The sequence below is a fragment of the Dama dama genome, chromosome 19, assembly GCF_033118175.1.
Source record: "Dama dama isolate Ldn47 chromosome 19, ASM3311817v1, whole genome shotgun sequence".
NCBI classification, from domain to species: domain Eukaryota; kingdom Metazoa; phylum Chordata; class Mammalia; order Artiodactyla; family Cervidae; genus Dama; species Dama dama.
The window spans coordinates 71,930,248-71,949,924 of record NC_083699.1 but is presented as its reverse complement, the minus strand read 5'-3'; the positions used below and the strand labels follow the sequence as shown (position 1 = coordinate 71,949,924).

The 19,677-nt window shown below is 44.8% G+C and overlaps 1 protein-coding gene and 1 non-coding gene across 9 annotated transcripts in view; one reads left to right on the top strand and one right to left on the bottom strand.

The window, feature by feature from the left end:
- Positions 1-19,677, top strand: part of PCNT (pericentrin) — a 104,915-nt gene that overhangs the window by 60,112 nt on the left and 25,126 nt on the right. For 7 of the 8 annotated variants that reach the window (XM_061167384.1, XM_061167389.1, XM_061167385.1 and 4 more), the window contains 5 exons: positions 1,398-2,243; positions 2,612-2,803; positions 12,992-13,708; positions 14,606-14,702; positions 16,539-16,693. In XM_061167384.1, the coding sequence (XP_061023367.1) occupies positions 1,398-2,243; positions 2,612-2,803; positions 12,992-13,708; positions 14,606-14,702; positions 16,539-16,693 (2,007 nt within the window). The remainder of the gene's footprint in view (positions 1-1,397; positions 2,244-2,611; positions 2,804-12,991; positions 13,709-14,605; positions 14,703-16,538; positions 16,694-19,677) is intronic. The other variant, XM_061167388.1, reaches the window with a different exon arrangement.
- On the bottom strand, positions 6,248-6,320 carry TRNAG-CCC (transfer RNA glycine (anticodon CCC)). The gene has a single exon. It is a non-coding gene; the product is annotated as a tRNA-Gly (tRNA).

Genomic DNA, 19,677 nt, shown 5'->3' with positions numbered 1-19,677 from the left:
TTCTTTTTTCAGCTACACACTGTAGCATTCAGGTATGATAAACGTGAACCTAGTGCATAGCTTATGTCATCCAAACCAAAACCAAAAATCAGTTTTCTTACTTTTGTTTTTACTATGGGCCAGGCTTGGATTTGTGTTTAAAGTAGTTGTTAATCAATACTAGTGAAACCAAGAATTGTGTGAAACTCTCAGTGTTTAGGAAGTATGTTCCTATAACAAATTGATTGAGTATCATGAACTAGAACACAGATTGGTTAGAACTCTTTTGTATTTCAGTTGCTACTATTGATGTAATCTTTCTAAAAAAAATATGTTTGGTTTCACCGGATCTCAGTTGCAGCGTATGGTCTCTCAGTTGTAGCCTGCAGGCTCTAGTTCCCTGACCAAGGATCAAATGCAGGCCGCCTGCATTGCGAGCATGGAGTCTTAACCACTGAACCACCAGGAAAGTCCCTATTGATGTAATCTTAAGAGAATGGAATTTGGGGCCATATTGACATAGATTTCAATCCTGATTTTCCATTTATTGTCTTTGTGGTCTTGGCAAAATATTTCATATCTAAATTTCAGCTGTCACATCTTTAAAATAGGGACAATAACATTTCCTGTCTTAACACTGTTGAGAATTAGATTAAATAGCACAAGTAGAAGCATCATTTGATGCCTGGTGCGTTGAATCCCCACATCCTTGCTGTGCACTATGTGGAAAGTGTGCTGTGAGCTCTGGCTCATTCACATTCGTCATTACTGCAGACCTCCCTCATCGGGTCTTCTCGCTTTTATTCTTGTTATAGTGTTAGAATGATACCTAAGATCTAAATGCCCTTTAGGAAAACCAAACCATAGTTGCTTAAATGTTAAGAAGATGGACATTTAGAAGGTGAGGAACACTTCAGTATTCTTGCCTGGAGAATTCCACAGACAGCGGACAGAGGCTACAGTCTATGGAGTTGCAAAGAGTTGGACTCGACTGAGGGACAGACATTAACACGGTGAATTAGAAGGTGGTGAAGATATTCGTGTGTAGTATCATCAGCTGAGCTGTGGCCACATTAGGGCTTCCCTTGGATCACCACAGCCAGGCTCAGGGCCTGCCTCAGTGATGGAATGTGGCCTTGATGAAGTGTTCCAGCAGCTGCAGATACGAATTTCTGACTATTTTGACCCACTTGAAGTCTCTGGGTATTCTGGTGTTTTTCAGGTGTTAATGTCATTTGGTGACATTGTTAGTTACTTCCACAGCTAGTTTTAAGCTGTGAAGTCTCTTCATTCTATTAGTTTTAAGCTGTGAAGTCTCTTCATTCTATAAGAATGAGTTCAGGCAGAAAGGTAAGTGGGATGGGGCACTTCTGAAGTTGATGCTTATAATTTCCCTCTGAAATGTGCTTTTCCTTCAGGTTGTGTGTAATAGAAGTTCTGAAGTTGAAGAGCTGAAATCCATTATTGAGACTCTGCGTGAGAACCAAGCGCGGCTGCAGAAGGATAATGCTGAGGAGATCGAGCAGCTCCACGAGGTCATCGAGAAGCTGCAGAGGGAGCTCCCACTCAGGGGACCTGAGACTCCCAAGGCCAGGGACGGCGGGGCCATGAGCCTGCAGAGTGAGCTGCTGGGCCTCCCAGCTGAGGGAGCCGAGGCCCCCGCAGTGCTGGCGGGTGAGCTGCATGCTGCCCTGGAGGCCAAGGAGGCCCTAAGCCAGCGGCTGGCCAAGCAGGAGCGCCAGCACAGCCAGGCCCTCGAGGCCCTCCAGCAGCGCCTGCAGGCTGCAGAGGAGGCAGCCACACGGCAGTTGGCCGAGCTGGGGCCTGAGGACCTAGCCTCCCAGATCCATGAGTTTGAAGCTGCCCTGCGTGCCAGGGAAGCAAAGATCGCAGAGAGAGATTTAGAAATTGAAGCTCTGCGCCGCCAGAAGTCCACCCACTCCGCTGAGCTGGAGGCCATCCTGGCAGCCGTGGCCCGCTTTCGCCATGCCCTGGAGCAGCAGCTCCTGGCGGCCACTGGGGAGCCCCCTGAGCTACAGCGACTCCGAGAGCAGTGTGTCTGCCTCAGTCACCAGCTGCAGGCACTCAACCAGCGATTCCTGAAGTGCCAGAAGGAGCTGGACGAGCGGCAGGCGCGTGGGGAGGGCTGCTCCCAGGGCTGGGTGCCCGGGGGCGAAGAGGCCTCCCGCAGCGAGGAGCTGCAGCAGGACGTGGACGGCAGGCAGCTGGCCCAGGCCCGGGACAGCCGTGGCAGCGACCCACAGGTGGGCTCCTTCCTCTGCAGGCCGCAGCTTGTGCAGCCTGTGTGTGCAGAGAGCTGGGTGCACATCGCAGGGTGGGGTGTGTGTGGGGTGCAGACAGGGTGCTGGGAGTGCAGGCAGGGAGCTGAGCAGCTGCTGGACATCTGTGGGAGGCCGTGTTTCCTGGGGTCCCCCAGCTCTGGCACTTTGTGGCCTGCTGTGGGCGTGCGTCCCTCGTCTCCTACTCTGTGGGCTTCTGGTCGTGAGCTGTGGTTTTTCCCTCAGGCTCAGCTGGCTGGGAGCCCGATGGGGCCCTTGCTGCACTTCTGGCTTTCTGATGCCCTTGGCTGTGTGCTCATAAGCATCGTCCTTGTTTTCTCCACTCATTGTAGGGCCTAGTTAAGGATGACCTGCAGCTGGCCAAAGTCCTGCCTACACTGACCCGCGCGCGCCCCAGCCAGCAGGACAGCGTGATATCAGTACTTACAGTCTGCCAGCAGCAGCTGGAGTCTGAGCTGCTCTTAGTGAAAAAGGAGATGCGCCTGCGTGCAGAGGACGGCGGCAGAGTGTCAGGAGTAGTGAAGGTGCTGGGGACATTTGTTGGGGCGGGGCATAGCACTCGAGAGCTGTTCCTGGGCAGAGACCCCCTCAATGTCTTTGCCATGACGGCACAGGTCACACAGACTTCAGACAGAAACACCTTCTCTGGGTCCATCGCTCTTGGTAGAGCTGTTCAGATCCATTTGGAAATTTCTTATGTGTTTGATCTAAACACATGTCTTAGCAGCTTGTGAGGAATGAGCAGTCAATGCAGGTAGGATCTAACTGGGATCTAGGCCTTGTGTCCAAGATTTTTCACGTGAGGACGAGCTGCCTGCAGCCATGCTGCCCCTACACAACCTTCACAGCCAGCCTCCGATTCACTTGGGAAGGCTTTGTGTTGGCTGTTTGCACTTTAGGTATTTTCCACTGCTCTCCAGCAAAGAAGAGCAGAATGATCTATGATTCGGCAGTTTTAAATTCGGATCTCAGGACAGTTGTTCTGTTACTATCTGTATAATGTATAGTAATTATACAGAGTTGTTGTTCAGTTGCTCAGTCGTGTCCAGCTCTTTGTGACCCCATGGACTGCAGCACTCCAGGCTCCCCTATCCTTCACTAACCCAGAGTTTGCTCAAATTCATGTCCATGGAGTCAGTGATGCTATCTAACCATCTCATCCTCTGCTGCTCCTTCTCCTTTGGCCTTCATTCTTTCCCAGCATGAAGGTCTTTTCCAATGAGTCAGCTCTTATGATCCCAGGACAGAAGCTCCCAGAAAGCAAATGTCTCTTTTCCAGGGGCAGGAAGGAGGTTGACGTCATTATTGCTCGTGTGGACACTGCAAACCCTGCTGGGTATCCAGCCCTAACCTCCTGGGATGTGCAGGAGCCGTGTGCACCATGTTGGTATTGGGAAATTGGGAAAGTCTGAATTCCCCAGCACATAGGACTGTGCACTTATAGGCCTGTGGTTTTGAGAGAGAAAACTTGAATCTGATGTTGTGTGTTCATTACATCCCCTTCAGAAAAGCTACTCTGTAGAGAACTTCCACTGACTCTAGAGCACTTGTCTCAGTGCCCTTGTGTCAGTAACATCTGTCTGAATTCTCAAAGCTCAGCCCTGCGATGTAATGAGCTGGTCGCCAAATTTTTAGAAGCTAACACACTGACAAGGAAATTCCAGGTTTGTTCCATAAATCGCAATTTTGTGTTTTCCAGTGTTTGTGTATAGAACCTTCTAGGCCATTTTTTCCTTAAAAACAAAAAACTTATGTCCCCAGTGAATTGCCACTGAAATAGATTATGACAGTTGCCTCTTTGTGTATTGTGTGTGGTATGACTCAGCGATATTAAGTATGTTTGTAACATGGTGACCACGCATCTCCACAGCCCTTTTGCTCTTGCAAAACTGAAACTCTGTCACGTAAATCATAAGTTCTGTTTCCCCTTTCCCCCAGTCCTGGCAGCCAGCATTCTTCTGTCTGTCTCTTTATGGATTTCTGAGATACTCTGTATTACATAAGTGGAGTCACACAGTATTTGCCTTTCTGAGTTTGGCTTATTTCACTAAGCATAATGTTATCCAGGTTCATCTATGTCATAGCAGGGATCAGAATTTCCTTCTTTTTTAAGGCTGAATAATACTCCATTGTATGTATATACCACATTATGCTTATCCATAAACAGTGTGGACCTAACAGAAGCGGAGGTATAAAGAAGTGGCAAGAATACACGGAAGAACTGTACAAAAAAGATCTTCACGACCCAGATAACCACGATGGTGTAATCACTCACCTAGAGCCAGACATCCTGGAATGCGATCAAGTGGGCCTTAGGAAGCATCACTACGAACAAAGCTAGTGGAGGTGATGGAATACCAGTTGAGCTATTTCAAATTCTAAAAGATGATGGTATGAAAGTGCTACGCTCAATATGCCAGCAAATTTGGAAAACTCAGCAGTGACCACAGGACTGGAAAAGGTCGGTTTTCATTCCAATCCCAAAGAAAGGCAATGCCAAAGAATGTTCAGACTACCACACAATTGAACTCATCTCACATGCTAGCAAAGTATTGCTCAAAATTCTCCAAGCTAGGTTTCAACAGTACATGAACCATGAATTTCCAGATGTTCAAGCTGGATTTAGAAAAGGCAGGGGAACCAGAGATCAAATTGCCAGCATCTATTGGATCATCGAAAAAGCAAGAGAGTTCCAGAAAAACATCTCCTTCTGCCTTATTGACTATGCCAAAGCCTTTGACTATGTAGATCACAACAAACTGTGGAAAATTCTAAAAGAGATGGGAATACCAGACCACGTTACCTGCCTCCTGAGAAATCTGTATGCAGGTCAAGAAGCAACAGTTAGAACCGGACATGGAACAATGGACTGCTTCCAAATCGGGAAAGGAGTGTTTCAAGGCTATATACTGTCACCCTGTTTATTTAACTTATATGCACAGTATGTCATGCAAAATGCTGGGCTGGACAAAGCATAAGCTGGAATCAAGATTGCCAGGAGAAATATCAATAACCTCAGATATGCAGATACCACCAACCTTATGGCAGAAAGCGAAGAGGAACTTAAGATCCTCTTGATGAAGGTGAAGGAGGAAAGTGAAAAAGGTGGCTTAAAACTCAACATTCAAAAACCTAAGATCATGGCAGCCGGTCCCATCATTTCATGGCAAATAGATGGGGAAACAGTGGAAACAGTGAGAGACTTTATTTTCTTGGGCTCCACAATCACTGTAGATGGTGACTGCAGCCATGAAAATAAAAGACGCTTGCCCCTTGGAAGAGAAGCTATGACAAACATAGACAGCATATTAAAAAGCAGAGACACTACTTTGTCAACAAAGGTCCGTCTAGTCAAAGCTGTGGTTTTTTCCAGTAGTCATGTATGGATGTGAGAGTTGGACCATAAGGAAAGCTGAGCACCAAAGAATTGATGCTTTTGAAGTGTGGTGTTGGAGAAGACTCTTGAGAGTCCCTTGGACTGCAAGAAGATCAAACCTGTCAATCCTAAAGGAAATCAGTCCTGAATATTCATTGAAAAGACTGATGCTAAATCTCCACTACTTTGGCCACCTGATGCAAAGAGCTGGCTCATTGGAGAAGACCCTGATGCTGGGAAAGATTGAAGGCAGAAGGAGAAGGGGATGACAGAGGATGAGATGGTTGGATGGCATCACCCACTCCATGGACAGGAGTTTGAGCAAGCTCCAGGAGATGATGAAGGACAGGGAAGCCTGGTGTGCTGCAGTCCTTGGGGTTGCCAAAGGTCGGACATGACTGAGCAGTGAACTGAACTGATATTTATCAGTCATCTGTTGATGGATGCTTGAGTTGCTTCCACATTTTCAAAATTTTTATTGTTTTATTTGGCTGCTCTGGGTCTCCGTTGCGGCATATGACATCTTCATTGCTGTTTGCGGGCTCCTTGGTTGCGGCATACAGGATTTTTAGTTGGGGTGTATGGGATCTCGTTCCTTGACCGGGGATCGAACCCAAGCCCCCTTCAGTGGGAGTGCAGAGTCTTAACCACTGGACCATCAGGGACATTCTGCCTCCACATTTTAGCTTGTGAATAGTGCTGCTGTGAACATGGTGTACAGATACCTACCTCCTTGAGACCTTGGTTTCAGTTCTTTTAGGAATATACCCAAAACTAGAGTTGCTGGATCATGTGATAATTCCATTGTGAACTTTCTGAAGAACTACTCTAGTGTTTTCCACAGTGGCGTACCATTTTACATTTTTATCAAAAGTATATGAAGGTTCCAAGTTCTCCACATCCTCACCATTGCTTGTTATTTATTTATTTTTTTTTTTTTTATAGTAGTCATCCTAATGGTTGGGAGGTGGTATCTAATTATAGTTTTGGTTTGCATATCTCAAATGATTAGTGTTATTAAATATCTTTTCATGTGCTCATTGGCCATTTATATATGTTCTTTAGAGAGATGTCTGATCATGGCAAATTTTGAATCAGGTTGTATGGTTTTTTTTTAATTGAGTTTTAGGAGTTCTTTCTATATTTCTGGGTATATTAATCGCTTTTCAGGTATTATTGTTGTTCAGTTGCTAAGTTCTGTCGGACTCTTTGCAGCCTCATGGACTGCAACACACCCCGCTTCCCTGTCCTCCACTATCTCCTGGAGTTTGCTCAAGTTCTTATCCATTGAGTCAGTGATGCTATCTAACTCTTTCATCCTCTGCCACCTTCTTCTCCTTTAGCCTTCAATCTTTCCTAGCATCAGGGTCTTTCCAGTTAGTCAGCTCTTCACAACAGGTGGCTAAAGTATTGGTTAAATAATGAAGATCCCATGTATTATCAGGTGTATGATCTGTAAATATTTTTTCCCATTTCGTGTGTTGCATTTTACTCTGTGTACAGTGTCTTTTGATGCACAAATTCTAAAAATGTCATGAAGTCCAATTTGTCTTTTATCTGTCCGATATCTTTGGTGTAATATATAAGCAATCATTGCCAAATTCAGCATCGTGAAGCTTTTACCATGTTTTCTTCTCAGAGTGTTACAGTTTTATGTCTTTGATCTATTGGGGATTAATTTTTGTACGTGGTTTTAGGTAAGGGTCCAACTTCATTCTTCTGCATGTTAATATCCTGTATTCCCAGCATCATTTGTGAAAAGACTGTCCTTTTCCACTGAATGATCTTAGCACCATTGTCAAAAATCATTTAACAGTATATGCAAATGTCTATTTCTAGGCTTTCTGCACTAGTTCGTATGTTTTTTTATGTGAATCTGACACTGTTTTGATTACTATAGTCATAAATTTTGAAATAAAAAAAGTACTGAGTCCTTCAGTTTTGTTCTTGTTAGATATGTTAGATTATTTTGGCTGTTCGGGGTCCTTTAAAACACCATATGAATTTCAGGATGGGTTTTTTTAATTTCTGTAAAAAATGTCTTTGGAATTTTGATAGAACAGCTTTGCATATATAGAATGCTTTGGGTGGTATTGCACACATTTTAATTTTAATACTAAGCCTTTAAATCCATAGTCATGAGACATATTTCCACTTATTTATGTCCTCTTTAATTTCTTTTAACAGTATTTATAGTTCCATTGTACAAGTCTTTCACCTCCTTGATGAATTCTTGGTTAATTTTTCCTTTCTTCCTTCCTTTTTAAAAAAAAAAAATATTTATTTTTGTTGTTGTTGCTGTCATAAATGGAATTGTTTTAATTTTCTTTTCAGATAGTCCCTGTATAGAAATGCAACTGACTTTATATGTTGACTTTGTATCTTGTGATTTTACTGAATTCATGCATTAGTTCTAACAGTTTCTTTGTGGAATCTTTGGGTTTTCTACGTGTAGGATCATATCATCTGTGAATATAGATCATTTTACTTCTCCCTTTCCAGTTTGGATGCCCTTTATTTCTTTCTCTTGTCTAATTGCTCTGGCTAGGATTTCCAGCACTGTGTTGAAGGGAATTGGGCATCCTTTCCTTGTTCCTGATCTTAGAGGAAAAGCTTTCAGTTTTTCATCCTTGAGTATGGTGTTCACTGTGGGTTTCTCGTGTGGCTTTTATGTGTTAACATAGTTTCCCTTTGCTTCTAGTATGCTGAACTGAATGTTGTGAAAGGGTATTAGATTTTGTCCAATGCTGCTTCTGCGTCAACTGAGAGGATATATGACTTTTTTTTCTTTCGTTTTGTTAATGTACTATATTACATTGACTGATTTTCCTATGTAGAATTTAAGAAATAACTACCACTTAATTACGTATAACCCTTTTAATATCCTGTTGAATTTGATTTGCTATTATTTTGTTAAGAATTTTTGCATAAATAGAAGGGATGTTGGTTTATAGTTTTCATTTTTTGTAGTATCTTTGGCTTTAAGGTAATGCAGGCCTCATAGAATGAATCAGGAGGCATTACCTCTGCTTCTGTGCTAGGAAGGAGACTGCAAAGAATTGGTATAATTTCTTTCTTAAATGTTCCATAGAATTCACCAGTGAACTCATCTGGGCCTGGTGCTTCCTCCTTTTCAACTTGCTAAAAAAGTTTGAGAAGGATTGATAGTATTTCTTTACATGTTTGATGGAATTCACCAGCAAAGGCATCAGGTCCAGTGCTTTGTTTCATAGGGAGATTTTTTATTATTGATTCCATCTCCTTCTTTGTCTCTCATAACTTTTCTTGGCTTAAATTTATTTTGTCTGATATTGAAAGGGTCACCTGCTCTTCTTTGGTTACTGTTTGCATGGAATATCTTTTCTTATCCTTTTATTTTCAACCTGTTTGTGTCTTTCGGTTTAAAGTGAACTTCTGCGGACAGCATATATTGGATTGACCACAGAGTTCCTTAGGTTTTAAAGTTAAAATAAAAGGAACATTTTTCATTCTCACCAAGAACTTTATTGAACAATGTAGTCATCATTTTATTCCACTACCTTCTGCCATTTTTCAGGCAACTTCATAGTTCCATCTTCCCAAAAGTTTTTATCTTTTTAAAAGGTGCCTTTTAAATTCTTCCATGGAATTGAAATTTTTTCCTTTAAGAGAATTTTGTAAAGACTGAAATAAATAGAAATCCAAAGGTGGAGTGTCTGGTGAATACAATGAATGAATTGAAACTTCCCAATCTGTAACAGTTTTTGCCTGGTCATCAAAGAAACATGCGGTCTTGCTTATCCTGATGGAAGACTGTGACTTTTCTATTGGCTAATTTTGTATTGATTTTTGTTGAGTGCCACTTTCAGTTGGTCTAAGTGGGAGCAGTAGTTGTTGGAATTTATTCTTTGGTTTTTCTGGAAGGAACTCATGATAAATGACTACCTTCCCATTCCATTGTATACACAACATTACCTTCTTTGGATGAAGACAGCCCTTGGTGTAGTTGGTGATGGTTCATTTCACTAGCCCTATGATCTCTTCCATTCCACATTATTGTACAATATCTACTTTTCATTGCCTGTCACAGTTTGTTTTAAAAATGAAACATTTTCATTACGTTTAAGAATCACATGTGGAAGTATGGTCAAGAAGGTTCTTTTCACTTAACTAATGTGGTACCCAAACATGAAAGCAATTAACATAACCCAGCTGGTGTGAATGATTTTCAACACTTGATTTGGATATTTTGAGTACATCGGCTATCTACTATGTGGTATAATGTTGATTGGTCTCAGTTAATATCTCTGCTTGCTAGCAACTTCAACCTGTCTGCCTGGCCTTGGAGCATCGCTCAGTGAGAAATGTCCAGTATGAGATGTCACCATTTTTGACACGTTTGATTGGTCACAGCATGGTCTTCATACACTGAACAAATCTTTTGCTTTTCAATTGCATTTTTACCTTTCTTGAAATAATAAAACATATATGCCAAAAATGTTGTTTTTCTTCCATCTTAAATATTAAAATATCTACACAAAAATTCACCAATTTTGATGTTTTATTAAAAATGAACGCTGATATGACACAGTCATAATACAGTCTAACAGAATTGTTTTGAGTGATGTTAAACACAGCTAAGCACTGCTAGAGCCATCTTATGGGAAAAAAAATGAATGAACCTTTTGGCCAGCCGATAGTTGGATCATGTGTTCTTATCCATTCTCGCAATCTCTGTTTTTAGAGAGCTTTATCCATTTAAAGTTGTTACTGATAAGGAAGCCTTGTGCTTTGTGTCATTTTGCTGTTTTCTTTATGCCTTATAGCTCTTTTTGATCCCTCATTTCCTACATTACTATCTTTTCTCGCATTTAATTGATTTCTTAAAATAGTGAAATGTTTTTAAGTTCCTTTCTCATTTCTTTTTGTGTGTGTTTATGGCCATTTTCACATTTAGCATCCTAACACATAATACTGATTTGCGTTTATACCAGCTTGAGTTTGATAACACTTACACTCTGTTCCTTTTAGCTCCATCCCTACTCCTCTTGGTTTTTGATGTGATAAAAAGACATCTTTATAATTGTGTGCCTCAGAACATAAACTAATAATGCCTTTAAATGCATTAATCTCTTAAATTATGTAGAAAACACATGTAGAGTTAGAAACTAAAGTTATAGTAATACTAATTTAAGAATATATGTATTAATAACTTGAGAATATATATGTTAGTCTTTTAAATCACGATGGAAACAAAAAAATGCAGTTAGAAACCGTGGTTACAATAATGTTAGATTTTATAACTGCCTGTGTGTGTACCTACTGAGATCTTTATATCTCTGTACAGCTTTGCGTTACTGTCTGGGGTTCTTTTATTCCCCCTGCAGGACTCTCTTGAATGGGGGCTTCCCTGGTGGCTCAGGTAAAGAACCTGCCTGCCAATACAGGAGACACAGGTTCAGTCCTTGAGTGAGCAAGATCCCCTGGAGAAGGAAATGGCAACCTACTCCAATATTCTTGTCTGAGAATATCCCATGGACAGAGGAGTCTGATGGGCTTAGCAACTAAACAACTCTCTTTTCCTTCCAGGGTAGGACTTAGTGGTAACAGCCTTCCTCAACTTTTGTTTATCTGGGAATGTCTTATTTCTCACTTACTCTTGAAGGAGTCTTGTTGGATTTAGGATTCTTAGTTGACAGTTCTTCAACTTCTAGCCCTTTGAATATACAGACCCACTGTCCTCTGGCCTTCAAAGTTTCTGGTGGAGAGATCTGTTGATAATCTTACTGAAGATCTTTATATATGACAAGTCACTTCTCTCTTGGTGTTTTCAAGAGTCTCACTGTGGCTTTGTGTAAGTTTGATTATGACATGTCCTGGTGTCGGTCTATTTGAATTCATCTTACTTGGAGTTGGTTGAGTTTCCTGGGTACTTATGTTCATATCGTTCATCAAATTTGGAAAGTTCATTCATTGTGTCTTTGTATATTCTCTTTGCCTCCTCCTCTCTCCCTTCTTATGGGACTCCATTAGTGTGTCTGTTGGCTTGTTTAATGGTATCCCACAGGTACCTGAGGCTCCATTTACTTTCTCAACCTCCTTCCTGGCCTTGGTAATTTCCAGCATTCTGTCTTCACGTTCACTAATTCTTTGTTCTGCCTTCTCAGATCTACCTTTCCCTTTAGTGAGTTTTAAATTTCATGTTTTCAACTCCAGAATTTCTTTGTGATTTCTTTTTTCTTTATTGATGTTTCTATTTTGTTCATAATTTATTTTTACATTTTCTATTTTCCTTAGTTCTTTGAGCATCTTTAAGACAGTTGTGTTAAAGTCTTTGTCTAATTCATCCACCATCGAGTCTTTTTCAAGGATGGTTTCTGTAGACATATTTTTTTCCTGTACAGGGTCTATACTTTCCTATTTCCTTTTTTTTTTTTTTTTTTTTTTGGTGATTTTTGTTGTTATTGTTGAACACTGAACCTTTTTAATCTTACTAATGTAAACCTAGAAATTGTACTCTCCCTCCTTCTCAGTATTTGCTTTTTTGTTGTTGCTGTTCTTGTGGGGTTGTTATTTTTATTTTTATTTTGGATTGATGTCTCTGTGGAGGATCAGCCTGAGATGTAAACTTAAGTTCTCAGGTCTTTTCTGAGCCTGTTCCTTTTTCCCAGGCACATGTAGTCACTTTATAATTTCCTCTGTATATGCAATTGTTTTGAATGTCCTAGTTTAAAATTTTTCCCCAAAGAGGAAAACACAGTGGTAGGGATAAGAGGGCACCAGTCCTTTAAATCCCTTGGAAGTCACATTCGCCAGATGGGCAGGTACAGCAGGCTGCCTGCCTCTGCTCCTCTGATCAGAAGCAGCAGTCAGAGCACCACTCCCAGTTTTCAGAGGACAGCCCACCCTGCTTCCTGCCGATGCTTCAGGGCACGTGCACAGCTGCCCCCAGGCCCTGGAGTGGGGGCTGGGTGGTGCTTCTGTGCTGAGAGCTGAGAGCAGTTACCCTCCAGTCCTTCAATAGACGGCAGACTTCCAGAATAGTCATATTGGACATGTTCTGCCAGTGCGACTGTTATCCAGCTGGGAAAGGGGCCCCTGGTGCTGCCTGCCCTCCCGTCCTTCCAGACCTTCTCCAGTGGTTACCTTCAGGAACAAGTTTTAAGCTTTGAGCCCTTCATGGGATTTTTAAAAACTTAAAATCTTAAGGAGTCTAGAGGGACAAAGGGCTCATCATGGAACCACATCCTTAGTTGTTCAGACAGTCTCTGAAACTGGTTCATAAATAGCAGACAGGCAAATGTGACAACATGAAATTCAGTCATTTTACTATATGCATGTTCTTCCTTACCTGCAGGATAAGGGAAAACTACTGGAAGATTGTCAGCTACAAAAAGTTGATCTCATAGCTCAGGTGAAACAACTTCAAGAAAAACTGAACCATCTGGTGTGTTCCATGAGCTTCCAAAACGTCGAGATGGAGGACTTTAAATATCAGCAGGCATTGGCATCTCCATGTACTTTAGAAGATGGTTTGAGTGATGGTTCTGATAACAGTGAAGAAACTAACAAATCACCTCCTACTGATACATTTAACATCATATGGGATCTAGCTGAGGTCACTGGAAATTCGGATTCATTGATAAGAAGCGAGGAGCCAGATGCTCCCATGGGAGAGCAGGTCACTTTGCAGGACAGGCCACTCTGCTTGCAGGGCCATTTGCACAGGTGCTCCCAGGACCTCACTCATTCCCAGGGGTCCAAGCCCTTGAAGAATGTGCTCAGGACGATGGACCTGTCTCCCTGGAGCTCCCCTGAGGTGGTCAGGGAGGACTCAACCCTCGAGCCCCTGCCCAGCCTTCCCCTGACACCCTGCTCAGATGCCCTGAGCCTGCACAGCCTGGACACCTCGCTTTGGGATGGGACAAGCACCCACCTGCTCCCGGCTGACCAGTCTGGGCGGCTTTGTTATCCAGGCGAGTCAGCTGCAGGAACAGCCCCTAAGTGGGTGGGGTCTCCACTGGCTGCAGATGGCGCTCCCTCTGCCGACCAGCATGCTCAGCGGGTGCCTGTGGTAAGTGGTCTCCCCAGGCTCTGTCCTGATCGGGGTCCATGGGATGCTGAAGGCCAGTGTGCTCACACTGGGCTGCGTCTCTGTGGCCGGTGGAGTCACAGCTGCAGCCATTGTTGGCTCACCTCCTGATGCGGCCATTTGGCCAAGCATGCGTGAGCACTTGGCAGACCCTTGGTCAGCAAGTGTAGGGACAGTCAGCGTTCTGCAGGACGGATCTAAATCTACTGTGATAGGAACATCTAGAGCACTTGGGTTATTTTTAACAGTACATGAAATGCATTAGTCTTACTCAGATCCACTGCAGGCCTGAGTTTGCTAAGTGACACTGGCTTTGGGAAGTGTCATCACAAACCCATCTTCATGTGTGGTCTGCATATTGGCTCTTAGTCTAGCATATGTTTTTTTAGGTTTATTTTCAGTTGTATTTCATGTTTCACAGGCTCTACATATAATGTAATCAGTTTCAAGGACACTTCAACGTATTATTTTGGGGTTGGATTATATTTTATCTAACATAGTTTTGAGATTTTGTGTATTTTGGATTAGATGAAAAATAAATTATAGGATACATGCAATTTGAAGTATCCATGTATCACCACTCCCTATCCATATGCTTCCATTTCGTATCCATATGCTACCACACACTATGCAGAATTTTAAAAATCTGAAATATTTGCCAGTGAAATCTTTAAAATATTCCTAGAGAAATATAGATGAGTTTGATTAAAACGAACGTTATGACCTTGTGTCCACCAGCTTTGAGCCCTCTTTTGTTTGAGTTCTATGTGGGAAGGTGATAAATTCAGGTCTTAGAAAGTTTCCATCTAGCAAGTTCAATTCTGTGATATAAAACATTATCATTTTGTGACCATTTAAAAATCTGCATTTTTTGAACAGGAGAAGGATGTTGAAGATTTTATCATAACATCTCTAGATTCTCAAGAAAAGTCAAGATCACCTCCTCTCGGATTAGAAGGAAAAAACGATGGAAAAAGTGAGTCAGCCACAAACTTTGTTTTTACAGTAAGTTTCAGGGCATAGAGTGGCCTGCGTCTCTGTGTCTCTGCATCTCTCTCTGTCTCTGTCTCCCCCCGGGTTTGTGTTCTGTTACTTGGGGACCTGAATGTGGTGTCTGAAGCCATTTTATTCCTGAGAAGGTCACAGGTATTTCATGCAGTCCAGTCCACACCACTGTACTTGTGTCAGGACGTCCCCCTTGGGGCAACATCGAGTCACAGACGTTCCTGAGGTTTTGTCCTGTTAGTGCCCTTTACAGAAACTAGCAGCAGCCAGTGAATCCAGATGTCCTTTGCAGGGTGGAGACTGGTAAGGCAGGCCAGGTGCCAGGCACGCACTCTGGCCATGAGGATCCCTGAGGTCCTCGGCAGCCCTGTTGGTGTGTGTGAGCGTGTGACTGTGTCTCTCAGGGAAACGGAAGCACAGCAACGGTGCCTCGCTCTTCCTGCAGGTCAGCTCAGATCCTGTGGTCATACTGCCAGGTTTCATCCTGTTCCTTCTGAACAGCCAAGTGTCCTGGGTAGGTTTTCAAGACCTTGGAATGGTCTCTTCTCATGTTCAGACCCACTTAGCCTCTATCGATGGTTCTTGGTGGTCCTGCCTGTATCGTCACACTGGTGGTCACTGCACCATGGCTCCCTGACCTCACACTTTCTTGTATAATTGTTAGATTTTTACAAGTGAGTTACCTCAAGGTGTTTTGACGTTTTAATGAAGTCCTCGTTGGCTCCCGGGGTGCTTCTGAGGACAGGGCAGCGATGAAGTACGGATCAGAGGCCGTGTCAGCATTCGCAGCTCGGGGCCAGCTCTTTCCAGCTGATGCTCTTGCTTCTCCCTGGCGGCAGCTGCACAGTGTAACAGTGTGAGTGGCTACAAGGTGCATCCCCATGCAGCCTCTCGTCCACTTTCCTGAGGACACCAGATTCAGCTTTCAGAAGTTCACTCTAGTGTCTGTTCCTAAGTCACAGCTTCTAGTTAAAGTAACAGGTCTCTGCCTCCTGGCAACAAACCCCACCCACCTCCTGCCCTGATCCCCGGAAGCCCAGCGTGCACTTTCTGCCCCATCACCAGCCAAGAAAGTCTGCACTTCGAGGACATGTGTCCAAGTGCGGCTGTGCGCTGCCCTCCACGGCCTTCCCTGTGGTCTGGACGTGGTCCTTGCCTCAGGTCAGACCCCTCATCCTTTCTGTTCTCTACAAGTTTCTGGAGAAAAGTGTGTGCGAGGTGCTTTTTGTATGAACGTTGACATCTTCCTGATTTGAGGCTTGGGCTTGACCGTGGGCGGGCAGGCAGACAGATTCCTGCAGAGTTTGGAACCTGCAGTGCTGGGCCTGGATGTGGTGAACGTAGCGCCTGGTCCCCAGAGCATGTCATCCATCTGAAAACTCCTCTTGCTCCTTGGCTTGTCTCCTCTGCACTTCCTCTCTTCCATCTTCATTCTCATTGACCACATGTTAGACCTCCTGGACTTAACTTTCTTTTCTCTTTTTCCACATCTTTGTTTTCTTGTTCTCATATCCAAGAGAATTTTCAGAACTTCTTAAGCTTCCTACTGTTTGAGTTCTGTTCTAATTTCTGATTCTTCCTTTTCTCGTGAGGCTTCCATTCCCCCTTCCCGATGACACTGCCCTCGTCACTTCTCTGGGAATGTTGGTTTTTCTGATGTTTTCTGCTAGCTGCCTTGACTCTGTTTCTTCTGACTCTCTGAGTCTCTGTTTCTCTCTGTATTTTTCTGTGTTTGAGTGCTCCTTGGCACGTGTGAGAAGTTAGACTTCTGGGCCAGTCCAGCCCTGACTGTGCGGTGTGTTTCCAGGCGGTGGTGTGGGGTTTGCAGAACCACTGAGCCAAGGTTCGGGACGACTGGGAGCTCCCACTGCCAGCCCCGCAGCACCCCCCGTCACCCCCAAGGACTGCCCACGGCCACTGGACGCCATGAAGGAGAAGGAAGTCCATCCAAAGCAAGTGAAGGTAATGGCTGTGGGGAGGGGGCAGCTCAAGGGGCCTTCCCTCTGGCTCGTCTAGTAGCTGTACCAGCCTCAGCCCTGCTCTGACTCTGTGCCTTGTGTCGTATTTCTGGGAGGAGAGATGCTGCTGTTGGGAGGGTCACGGGGACGGTTGTCCCAGGTAGGTACCCTGCTGCATTGGTGGGGCCACGGCCATGCTTGGGGGGCCGGCTCCTCCCATAGTGCCTGTCACAGCACAGCAGACAGTGGGCCTGCCTGCACAGTGTCATGATGAATCTCAAGACAAAACTCGATCTGTGTCCCAGGTCTAGTTCAGGTGCCGGAGCTCACAGCCCTTTTTGGGAAGCAGTTGTGGTTCTTGTTTGTCTGGCCCTGGAGGCTTTCCTGAGACAACCTGGGGGTTCTGTGCCAGGGCACCGAGAGCTGGACACCCGCAGAGGCGGGAGGGGCTTCGCTCTGCAGGCTCAGGAGGACCCACCCCGCTCTGCCGCAGGCCCACGGCTCAAAGGTGTGTTTTCATCCTTCCCTGAGTCTGCACGAGGTGCTGTTCTTTGCTCTTGAGAAGGAAGATCGTTGCTCTTGGCTCGTACAGCCCAAACAGAACGTGTGTTTGGCATCGTATGGCGCGGGCACACCAGGATGTCGCCGTATTCCCTCTGCTGCTGTCCTGAGGGCGGTGGGAATGACAGAGGGTCCAGTGAGTCTCTGTTCTGGAAGCCCACCCCCCGGGCAGCTCCTGGGTCCCAGGGCTGAGTCCATGCTGGCCTCTCACAGCTGTGCTCCAGAGGAGCTCTCGGGTCAAGCTGGTTCTCTGCGATGAGGAGAGATGGCCACCCCATCAGCGTCCAGGGATTTAACCTGGAGGCAGAATATAAACATTTTTCTAGCTTAGCTGACATATGACAGGATAAGGGTTTACATGTCTGTGTTGAGAAACGACCACAGTAAGGTCAGTTAACGCCTCCCCTACCCTGAAAGGCAGAATTTGGGGTGAACTTTTCTCAGGTTTTCTGTCTTCACTTTAGAAATCTTTTTATGGCAAAACCATTGATGTAAACTTGGCTGAATAAGTAAATATGTCACTTTTTTTTTTAAGATTTTTTTTTTATTCTTTGGCTGTGCTGGGTCTTCATGGCTGCTTGCGGGCTTTCTCTAGTTGCAGTGAGCTGGGACTGCCGTTGGTTGTGGTGCATGGGCTTCTCGGGTGGCTTCTCGTTACAGAACACAGGCTGCAGGCACATAGGCGTCAGTCAGTTGCGGCTCGTGGCTCTAGAGTGCTGGCTCAGTAGTGTGGAACTTGGGCTTAGCTGCTCCACGGCATATGGGATCTTCCCAAACCAGGGATCAAACCCATGTGTCTTGCATTGCAAGGTGGATTCTTAACCACTGGACCATCAGAGAGCCCCCATTGTCCTGTTTTATTCAGGTAGTAAGTGTCCACAAAGGAAACAATTTTGATGTTAAGTAAAATTTTCTTTGAAATTGTATTCAAAATGATACTGTTTTTATTCCTTTAAGAATTGTAATTGAAGTAATGTCTTCTAGCTGTTTCTTTTTTTTAATATTCCTCAACTTTTTATACGACGGAAGACCTTAAAAACATGTTTCTGTTAGTGTTTCCAACCCAGGCAACCCCATATGAGGATTCCTAATTTTTAAAGAAGCCATTTGGTTGTTAATGACCACCATGTTTTATGCTTAGGCTTTTACACTTAGTAGTTGATACTCAGGTATTAGAAATGAAAGAAAGAAAGAAACTCAGCAACGCCCTTTTGGGAAGTGCTGAGATGGTGGGAGAGAAACTTGGGAGTGGTCACCCCGAGGCAGCCTGTTCTGTCGGTCGGAGCCCAGCTTCCATGTTCCCTGCCGGCTGCCCCCACCCCACCTCATGTCCTCAGCAGGGGCGTGTGGACCTCTTGCCCTGGGCTGAGTCTCAGGAGCATCAGGCGGTCCAGCTCGGCCTGTCCTGAAGCTGGGGACCCTGGTGAAGGTCCGGTTGGTGAGGGCAGAGGACCTTGTTCGCCACTACTGTTCTTTTCCAGTGTGTTTTTCAGAGCATGTGGCTTCTCATCGTGTGACCCACAGCCTGCGGACTCCCTGTCCACTTGACCCTCCCCGTCTCCCACCCCTCCTTTCCTGTGGCTGCTGTTTGCATCCATTCTGTGTCATGTACACTGTTTTTTAATGTGAAATTGTTTTAGGGTGTTAAAGATGACTGCTTTCAAAGTAAACATACATCATGGTGTCCAGCATATTTCAGTTTTTTGGCCGCATCATTAGAATTAGAGGAAAACCTGTTTCAGTTATAGTTGAGTGACTAGTTCTTCTTTGTCACAGGCCTCCAAGTTGCTCTTTTTGCATTTCCCTAAGGTGCCCTTGTGGAGCCTGTGTGTGCGTGGCATGGGCTCAGTCCTGGTGCCCAGATGTGATGTCGTTGTAGCCCCAGCTTCTAGGAGGGCAGCCCTGGGTGGGGGCTGCCACCTTCTGCTCTCAGCTTCTGTGGGTAAGACAGACAGCCGGCAGGTGTGTCCCATGTCCCATCGCTCTGTAACTACCCCTCCAAATCCCAGTGGTGTGGAAGACCCTTCCTATGCTCACAGACCCCGTGGCGGGGACTCTGGCCGAGCTGGGATGTGGGAGGGCTGCAGTAGTCAGTGGTCGGCCTGGTACTGTCTGCAGGTGCCTCGCCTAAGCACAGGTGTGGACCTCAGGTCTCCCTCCTGGAGGGCAGCTTTGGTCCTGGAGAGCCAGGGAGCCACCTGGTGTCTTGCTGACCTGGCCGTGGATTCCCCTGAAACGAGTGTCCACCTGAGGGAGCAGGTAGGACGCTGGATTGTAGGGTCTGTCTTGGAGCAGCTCACATGGAAATTCACTTGTCTCTGATAGTGCTGGTGGTTGCTGCCCAGTCGCCCAATCGTGTCTGACTCTGTGACCCCATGGACTGCAGCTCACCAGGCTTCCCTGTCCTTCACCATCTCCTGGAGCTTG